Genomic DNA, 10,421 nt, shown 5'->3' with positions numbered 1-10,421 from the left:
TGAGGCAACGAGGCGCTCTTACCGCCTAATACTTAAACCCTCTTCATTGTCTGGACGGAAGAACTCAAAGGACTTGTAGATTTTCACAAACTCTCTCCTGTACTGGCCAACGTTGAACTCTGGAGGAAAGAAAAAGGACAGTTGAGGTCATCTGAACTGCACAAAACACAAAAGAAATTCACTCGGATTAGGGTTCTCTGCACACATTGTGAGAGATCCTACCTCTAGTGGGCACGTCAATCCAGTTGAGATAGCGGGTCAGTTTCTTGGAGATGTAGGTCTTCCCTCTGGCAGGAAGGCCCACTGTCACAATCAGGGTGGGACAGTTGGTCATACATACTGGAACAAGAGAGACCAAAAAATGGCATAAGTCATTCTGATTACACATAATGACGTCAAGCCTGACCTTGGTTCAGCACCTGAGAAGATTTAATATTAACATTTTATTGCCCTTATCAGTGTGTTCATGTAATCCAGTGCTATCTGCGGAGAAGTCACCACTCTTGTGCTTTCACACCAACACGGTTACAGCACAGTTCTGGCTCCCAAACCAAAATTTCAAACCCACATTTGTTAATGAACCTAAAAAGCTGGTTCCAGCTGGAACCAAAAAAATACTACACCATTAGAGGGATGTCAATGTAAGATATAGATGAGGAAGAAGGAAGAACACACCAGTGAAAATGAAGAGGAAAACAGAACATCCCAGTCGTCTCTGGAAGAGACAAAACATTTGATGGCATTTTGGGTTGCCACTGAATTGCAGGAGAACTAATTCCGCCCGTCACGTTGCCACGGTCATGTTTACATTACACAAAAGCATCACTCCTTGTGACTGCAGTCTTTTCTCATATAGCAACAAACCGAGCAGGAAAAAAAGTAAAGGTACTGTTCTAGGTTGAAACACAAGCCGGATCAAGGGCTTTACCATTCAAAAACGTACCAAATTGAACTGTACCATGATGGAAACATGTCTCACGAGACTGAACTGGAAGTGTGCCAGTGCTTTCTGATGTGAAAGAACTATCTGAGCATGTCCTCAGTGAAGCAGAGGTCACAGTGACACCAGCATGTGTCCAACACTTGTGAAACATCGCACTTAAACTGCTCAAGACAACATGAGACTGAGCAAAGAGCCAGTGTGTTCACAGATGACTGGGTCAGAGAGCAGGGTGGCGTTTGATGGAGGATACCATATGTGGTTTCTTGGAAGACAATGCAAAGGGACAGTTTGGGGATTATAGAAGTGCAGTACAACCATCTACAAATGTGGTTGGACTCAAATCTCTGTCTCTTTTTTTCTCTGCCCAGACTTTCAAAGTCAGACAAGAATCCTTTCTTCCTACTATTCTGGGAACAGGCTATCAAGTCATTACTTCATTGTTGAGGTTCCACCTGGCAAGACTTGCACCAAGGATACATAGCATGCATCTTTGTAAAATTATCTGTGTGAAGTGCTCGGTCCTCTGTAGAAGCTGAAGCATTCACACACTGGAAAGGTTCTTTGGAGAAGTCCGTTGAAATTTGAAAATCCTTCTTTGACTTTGAGACGGCCTTCCATATGCAGAAGAAAAATCTTTGTTTTCTGGCACAAGGCCTTAGAGCTCCTTCAACCACTATCTCTCTGTACAGCTTGTGCTGTTTGTTAACTTTGCCAGCAAAACTAATTATGCGCAGTGTCTTCTCAAGCCTGTGATTTCACTGGTCTGTTCACTGGAAACATCAGGACTCAGTGAGGAGAAGAGAAGAGCCTCATGTGAGTGCAAATGGGACAGGCCATCCACAACTCTCACATTGTTTACCACTGCCTGCTGCTACACTTGGCACAGGACAACAATGAGGTACAACCTCCCCAGTACCAGGCCTTTCTCCTCCCTGCCAGCAGCCTTCATGTGGATCCTTACATAACCCTGTGTGTGCAGACCAAATGTCTGTAGCTGCAAAAAGACAACTGAACTCTGAGTCTACTGACTGGTGCTTTTAAGGCACATGCTATATCGGCAGTCACCACAGCTGGCACTCTCTGGTGGGTGCCAGGCATCCGCAAAGAAAAAATGTTTGGTTATGTTGGCTACCCAATCACCTGTAGACCCACCTCTTTCATTTCTGAACAATTAATACAGAAATAATTTAACTAAATTACAACATGGATTTGTATCAATTGGAATCAGTGTCATGAGAAAGCTTAATCAACCCAGCTGTATTATTTGCCACGTGTTCAAGCTTTATCAAAAACGACAGGCCCACGCTGTTCTTCTGAAACAAAGCTGAAACCCAGACAGTCAGGCAGATTTCCAGCTCCATTTCCTTGGTTGTGAAATGTAAACCGTTTGACCCTGATTACATTATCACCCACAGGAAAGTGAAGCAGTCATCAATGACAGCAAGAGAGAAAGAGAGAGATGCGAGCAGGAAACATCCATGTCTACGCATCTCCCCAGGATAATTTTCAGAGAATCATAAAAGTTAACATTTAGTGTTTGCTAACAATATGTTAATTTTAAACAGAGTGCTCAAATGAAGAGGTCGACATACAGTATATAGATTTTTCAATGGCCAGTGCTTATATGAAACTAGTTTCACCCAGTTTAATTCTAACAAATTGCACACAAAATACCTTAAATGAGCATGTCATGAATTAACTCTCATAGTGTGTCTCTCCAATCTTCATCGTGTGTCTGCCAAACAGTAAACTTATAGATTTTAAATGGACTTATTTGATATATAACATGAAATAGGTAATCAAAAAAACTTAACTTTGACAAATAATATTTTGGATGAGACAATACAGTTTTAAAACTTAACTTAGTTTCCAATAAAAATGTGTAAATTGAGTAATGACAGCCAGATTAAAAAGTAGTCAGATGTCAATTATTCAAAAGACAATCGACACCAATGCCTCTAAACTGACAATATTAAACTTTTAGTCTGATTTTGCTATATTGCATTTCTAAAGATATCCAATTTATTTTGGAAAAAAAGTATTTTATTATGGGAGCACTGAGGGCACCACGAGCCCCAAAATGACTAGGACCGCACCTGCTACAGCAACGGTTTAACGTCAGTTAGCCAACAAAACACTACGATATTAGCCGCGGATTAGCGTTAATTATTCAAGTATGCGCTCACACAAGAGACATGAGCGATATCTGCTCACAAACACACAACCCTGACATGAACATGATTCTTACTCTAGCCTTGCAGACAAGTTTTAACCCAGAAAAAAGCCCTTCAAACTCGCGAGGAGCAGCCACAACACATACATGTGAATGCTAACAGTTGTAGCCAATAGCCACGTCGTCCACGCACCCTTTCTCTGCGCTATGTGTTTTTCTGGAAGGCCGTTCTTGTACGGCATCCAAATCTTCTTCAGCGGGTTCTGTGTCAGTTCCCGCGGGTTTGACGTCGTCTTATCCTCCATTTTGTCCGGCGGTGAGGTGGCGGTGGCCGCGTCGGGATCACGGGACCTTTTCCCGTGATGCTGCTCTGAAGGTGACCGGTGTTTCATCAGCGATGCTCTGTTCCTCCTGCTACTGCTGCTGCTGCCGAGGAGGGATGGATGAACGAAGGATGGAGGGAGGGAGGGAGACCTCACTCTAAGTGCAGAGATCACGTGACTCAGTCATGCCACCTTTGACGACCGTAATGACCGTAATGACCGCAGTAAAGCCGCAGCAGTACGCAATCTGCTCTACCACAATGCGGACTGTGCTCACACACAAAAAACAACGTAAATAAACACAAAGGTCCTGTACGGAAGAGGATGAGGACCACAAATGAATTGCTGGAAACATATGTCAGCTGAGGTTGGCACAGCACCCCCGCGACCCTCATGTGGAGGATAAAGCAGTAGAAAATTGATGGATGGATAAAAAAGAAGCCAGAATTCTGAGATTGAAGGCAGAATTCTGAGAAAAAAGAAAGAAGTCAGAATTCTCACTTTAATCTCAGAATTCTGAGGAAAAGAGTCACACTCGAAATCGAAATAAGTAAAAAATAAGCCAAAATCTCACTTGAATCTCAAAATTCTGAGAAAAATTAATGTCTGCTAAATGACATGTAATGTAGTGTAAAAAAAAAAGGTTTTTTTACATTACATAATCCTCTTCCATAGTCATGTAAACAAAGAAGAGTTGTGTTTTTTTCCTCAAAAAGTTGGACCAGACAAGACACTGAGTGGCCTCATTTGAGTTTTGAGTTTGAGACCCCTGGAGTAGAAACATGTCTCCGGTTAAAAATTAAAGAGTGCTTTTATGTGTACGGCTGTGACACTAGAATCCTGAGATTACTCAAAGTTTCTCAGTTAAAAATCAAGGTCAGGGGTCATTCCTTTTTCAGGAACACCCTGTGACTTTGGAAATTCCAGGTTCCAGCATTAGGAAACTACATTGGTTTCACATACTACAAAACATGTACTTTGTTTAGTAGGAGTCTCCTTCAAAAATGCAACTTCTGGCTGGTTTGTCCATTTAGACTGCTATAGAAATGTGGTGACACAAGTCAGCGGTCTCTGTAAAGCAAGGCCCTTGCCTAAAGTTCAAGTAAAATGCGTACTTAAAAGGCTGTTCATACAAATATGTGAAGTATATTCAATGTTTGCACCACTTTAGGCTTTTACCATTATATTAGCTTTTCTGGCCTTGTAAAAAGCTAGTTTATAGTTTTATACTTGCTCACTTTTATACATTAAATATACATAGTACACAGTGAATGGAACAAGCATTTTACCAGGACTAACGTGCAAAATAAAATACAATATATAAACTAGTGTAAACATTAACCATAAGAGTAACATAAAGTGCACACACTAACACAGTGAGTAACAATACTCAAGTCAGACATTCAACAGTGACAAAAGAATCAAAAGTAAATATACTATCACTGCACTATTTAAATAGTAATAATTATAAATTAACACAGTGTAATAGACCCACACAATCTGGCTGTAATGGATACACACAAAAAAGAGGTCACTAAAATGTAGAAAAACGAGCCCTTAAATGTACAAACTCAATAAAGTAAGTATTTTTGGTAAGCTTTATTCTTATAAAACCTGTCAAATTCCAGTAATTTGCCAGTAAATCACCTTGTGTAGCGCTATATCGATTTTGCTTTTCACCACTAGGTGTCAGTATTTAGTAACCCAGCCACCTTTAGTCGAATATAGTCTATACCTATAGTATAGAATTTGAATTGCTGTTTGATGTCGAACTATTAAATTTGAAGTAAGATAATGATACTATAATATGATAAATAAATGCACTGAAGACAACTCAACAGTGTCAAAACAATATACACACATGTCTAAAGCCTAAGGATTTCTTCCTTGGAAACATAATCTACTCATCTAGTTATAATCTGAGTTATTCTGCTCCCAGACAGTCATTCAAAAACATACTGTCCAAATTATTTTCATAATTGATAAATGTGTCGATTATTTTCTCAATTAATAGATGAACTGTTTGGTGAATAAAATGTCAGAAAATGTCAATTCATGTTTCCCAAATCCCAAAATGTTGATGTTCTCAAATGTCAGTAATTATTTTAACCATAATTATTCAGTTTTGATGATTTCTTTGTTAAATTGAGAAAATATTTACATTTAAAAAGCTAAAAAAAAATCTGAGAACAGTTCAAATATTGAACGTGAAAAAGGAAATAATACTCCTCGTCCAATTACAAATATGGAAACTAATAACTGATGATGATTTTACAATTTTACTTCACTCATATACTGTCAGTGACCACTAGGTGACAGCATTACTCTCTTTCTGTGTGTGTGTAGGTGTGTGTGTGTGTGTTTGTGTGTGCTGTAATTGACCCAGTGCTGTAAACCATTTGTATATAAAGCACCTGTAGTGCAACAATGAAGCTCCGACCAGTTTTTTTTTTTATTTGTATTGATCATTAAATTCCACAGAGAAATAAATGTAATGACATACATTAACTGTATATTATAACTTTACAAAGACAGGACTTTACGGGGAAACGTGAAAAAGTAAATTTTCAGTGCAGACAGACATTTGTATGTGTTCATCTGTTTATTTCTTCATAACACATGATGAGACACATTCCTTATATCAAGCTTTAGAGTTATAGTGGTGGTGGAACAGAGTCTGTGACCTAAATACGCAGGAGGTTTTCTAATTAAAAAGCTCTTTTTCTCAAAGTCCCTGATTCTCAGGTTCATCGGGTTCACAAATAAATGGCACAACCACCAACAAGATATGTATTCTTAGCTTGACATGATATGTCCTTAAAAAAATTGGAAAATGCTGTCAGTCAGGATTGTAAATTATTATATGGGCAACGTTTCGCATAGGTGAAAAGACATAACAGTAAATATATTGTCATATTGTAATCTAAAATAGTTCTTTCTTAGTTACTTTCTATGACAGGGTTTCTATTATATACATATCATACATTTGTAATAATGTGTGTTTCTATTAACTGCTTTTATGTGAATTGGGAATTAGTTCATAATTTGATGACACGTCATGTACGTCCAACTGCGGCCACAGCCACTTAGGTAACAGATGGAGCATGTTGGTGTTTCTTTGTTGCATAATCTGTTATTATTATTGTAGTAATTCTTGCACTGAGTGTGTGTGCACATGCATCCTGTTATTTTGGGCAATACATCTCGAACACTGTCTAAATCTCACTCAGGACTGTTACGACAACATGTTCTCGTATGGTTTTGTAATGTTTTAAACATGTGGCAGATGTGACGGTACAAACCTGATTTGTGACCATTTCTAATGAGCATTTTTTTTTAAAGCAAAACTGCAATTTGAAACAATAAAATTTGAAAATTGCAAAGGCTAAACTTTAATTGATGGTTCTTGCAATTATTTCTTTTTTTAAAAAGTAACATACTGCACAGGTTGGAAGTTTTTAGCCAGACAGTAAATACAGAATGGATCATTTCTGACAGTGTCATGTGGTAATATTTTGCAATGAACTTTGACTTTTCATTATAAACGAATGTCCATTACATTCAAACCACTGGCTCCACATGACTGTTTCTAAGGATATCAGTGTTTTGTTTTTCGTGTCTGTGGAGACACAGAATGATGGGTTTTACATCGCGAAAGTGAGATGTCAGGGAACTTATGGCTAAAGAGTTGCTGTATCTCTGGTTCTCTGAAACATGAGTGAACCAATGTTGAGAGAAATTTAGGCCAAGGACATAACCCAGGGTCTATGAAACATGAGTGAGGTAGTGAGATGCTGAAACAAATGCTGAGGTGTGGGGTTAATCGAGCGTTCCATTTACAGCGGAAGTTGGAAATAGGGGTAATGTCAAGTTAACAATATTCCGGTTGAGAAGTCAAAAAAAGTGTATCCTGGGCTAGCCAATGTAACCAAGACCAGTGCTCTAGACCAGTGGTTCGTAAACCTTTTATACCAAGTATCACTTGAGAAAATATTGAGCTCTTGAAGTAACACCATTATCACCAACGTTCAAATACAGTGGTGTAAATAGGTCGAGCAAAGTCAGCAACAGACTTTTCACAGGAGGCAGATTTATTCACAATAACATATTTTGCTCTCTCATCATCCTCCTCTTCCTCATATATACTTCACACACTGGTATAGTGACATTAGATTAAGATGGAACAAGAGATAAGGTGACTCTTATTAATATCATTTCATTTTTTATTTATCTATTTGTTTAAATTTTTACACACTCTGGTCAAAATTCCTCAGCTCCACTCCGATCACATACCCTGGTATATACAGTACAACATTATTTCTGATTACCACCAGAGGACGCTCATGTACCACTGGTGGTACACACACCACAGTTTAAGAACCATGGGTCTCTACGGTATTATACGTAGCAACATATTCACAACTAAAAAATAGACCAGTGTGATTTACTGTGAAACCTATAAAACGTCTTGGAATCCGACATTACGACTTCAAATGGAACACGCCATACGCCTGGAGAAGGGACGCAGTGTTTTGGCGACAGAAGTTACACACTGGGGCTTTAAATTATATCTTGCAGGAGAAAAGAATTGCAATAACATAATGTTCCCCCCGACTGATTCAACAGTTGAACGTTTTATAGTCATATAGTGAATCAGTGCCAAAATGTCAGCCGCTGCATGTTTTGTCGCTGCAGCTGTTCAATTAGAACAGCTAGAAACATAGAACTGCATCATCATCATCATCATCATCATTATGACCAGTAAATGGAAACATCAAATGGACAGAAGACACAGATCTACAGCATCTGCAGCTCATGATTCACACCAGCATGTGTTTTTATTTTAAATGAATCTCTCGTGCAGCAGATCAGAATAAAAACATCTGCCTGCTCTTCATCCTCACAGTGTCAGAGAACAGTCAAACATCCAGGTTATTAAAAACTGAACCACATAGACGTCTGTTGGTGTTATGTAGGGTAAAGGTGACAGCGCTGTAGTGATGTGTTGTTCACGAACGAGCCGGCTCTAAGAGACGATTCTTTGGAGCGAACTAGAAGAGCTCACTCCTGTACCGGAAGAGCCAAATCTTGGTTTTATTTTGATGGACACACCATGTGGACAATAACATAGGAGGACAGGAGTGAAATGATAATGACAACAAAATTATTATAAAACAGTACATTTGTGTGTAACTTTTCGCTGTTAAAAAAGGGACCATTGAAGGGACCACTGGGCCCCGGATATCTTCACATTAAGGCTTAAAAACAACTGCTTACCAACACACGAACCGTTCAAAATTACTAAATTTAAGTGAGATTAAGTGAAGAGCCGTTTGGGAGCTGTATGAGCTGACTCTGCTATGGGAGCCGAACCAAAAGAGCCGAATCTTTGAAAGGAGCCGGACTTCCCATCACCACAGCACTGACAGCACGTCGACTCTTGTTTACCTCCTCTCCCTCTCTCTCTCTCCCTCTCTCTCTCGCTCTCTCTCCCTGACGCACGGTGCAGCCTCCGTACACACACGCAGGCACACGCACACACACACAGACACGGATCGCATCTTACCCGTTCTGTCCTGGTTCTGTGTGAGCTTGGTTCGGCTGGAGGAGCAGCCTCTCATCATGGGCGTCTGTGTGGTGGAGCGCAGAGTCTGGCGGGTGCGTACGTGCTTGCAGCTGCAGCTTCACTGATGCTCACTCACTGTGTGTGAGTGAACACACAAACACTGAGAGTAAGTGAGCGAGTGAGTGTGTGAGTGGAGATCTGAGGGAGGGAGGAAGTAAAGAAAGAAGGATGGAAGGCTTTCTCCACAACTGGAGAAGTGCACTGAGGTAGAGAAGTCTACCTTCCTTGCCTCCCTCCCTCCCACTCCAAACCCCACCCACTCTATGACATCAGGAAGATGTACCCACACCAGTTCACAGTCACAATGACACTAACAATACTTCAAATACTTTCATCTAGGTCATAGTTTTAGATATTTATTTGTCCATAACAGTGTGGGAAGTGGGGGAGAATAAGTGCCAGGTTATCCCCTTATCCACATGAGGTGTGTATTACTAAATCATTAAACACTAAATTATGAAAATGAAAAGTTTTCAGTCTATAAAAAGATACCAGAGGAAGGTCACGTACCACAGCAGCAAAGTGCAATTAGGCAGGCTAGCTGTTGAACTTTTAATTACACGCATGAACACACACACACACAGAGAGAGAATTATGTGATGCACACACACACTAAGATTTTATGTTTTATTTACAAATAAAGATTTATGAATGTGTGTGTATTGTGTTATTGAGGAGAGAGTGCTGGGTAAATATGACTTGTATAACTATGGCAGGGGGTGTTTATGTGGGTTGGGGAACACTCAAAAGGTTTTAATTGAGGTACATTAATCTTTCAACAGCTTTTGGATTGAGGCAGTTTCAGGTTTTTTTGCTTCTTCTCCACATTTGGAAAACACTCAATGAACAGTGCCAGTGAATCACCTGATTGGACCACGGCTCAGGTGAATCATGGTCTGATTCACTCAGGCAATGAAGAAGTTGCTTTGGACGTCACATGATTTATTTCCCTCTGGTTCTATGGAATTGTTGTTCAGGGTTTGAAGCACGTATCAAAGCTGTCAGTGTCGCACTGCCATCAATAGTACACGTACCACAGTTTGAGAACCATGGTACTACATGGTATTCTGCACACACACACAGTGTAGCAACAAGTCAAAAAAACTACTATATGTACTATATGTTACTGGGAAACAAATAAAACAGGTTCCCTCTTCAGGAATACCCCGTGACCTCAGGAATTCCATGTTCTGACGACAGCATGATTTTATTTTCTATGTTGCCCATAACATCAGTTCACTATAAATGTGTCTAATGGCGCTTTTCCACTATTCCAGCACGACACGGCTCGACTCTACACGGTTTGGTATCGTTTATGAATAACCATTGTACCTCCTCGAGTCATCATTGCACGGC

General features: G+C 39.9%; 1 protein-coding gene across 4 annotated transcripts in view; it reads right to left on the bottom strand.

Moving 5' to 3' along the window:
- Window positions 1-9,163, bottom strand: part of LOC122768320 (6-phosphofructo-2-kinase/fructose-2,6-bisphosphatase 4-like) — a 20,275-nt gene extending 11,112 nt beyond the window's left edge. For 2 of the 4 annotated variants that reach the window (XM_044024235.1, XM_044024234.1), the window contains exons 1-3: window positions 9,006-9,163; window positions 223-339; window positions 23-119 (exon numbers count right to left, since the gene is read on the bottom strand). In XM_044024235.1, the coding sequence (XP_043880170.1) occupies window positions 23-119; window positions 223-339; window positions 9,006-9,063 (272 nt within the window). In that variant the 5' untranslated portion in view covers window positions 9,064-9,163. Of the gene's footprint in view, window positions 1-22; window positions 120-222; window positions 340-3,309; window positions 3,623-9,005 lie in introns of those variants that run through there. The other 2 variants (XM_044024236.1, XM_044024233.1) reach the window with 2 other exon arrangements.
- Between the last annotated feature and the right edge of the window lie 1,258 nt (window positions 9,164-10,421).

Source organism: Solea senegalensis, linkage group LG4 (assembly GCF_019176455.1).
Source record: "Solea senegalensis isolate Sse05_10M linkage group LG4, IFAPA_SoseM_1, whole genome shotgun sequence".
In the NCBI taxonomy this organism is placed as follows: domain Eukaryota; kingdom Metazoa; phylum Chordata; class Actinopteri; order Pleuronectiformes; family Soleidae; genus Solea; species Solea senegalensis.
This window is presented reverse-complemented; position numbering and strand designations above follow the sequence as displayed.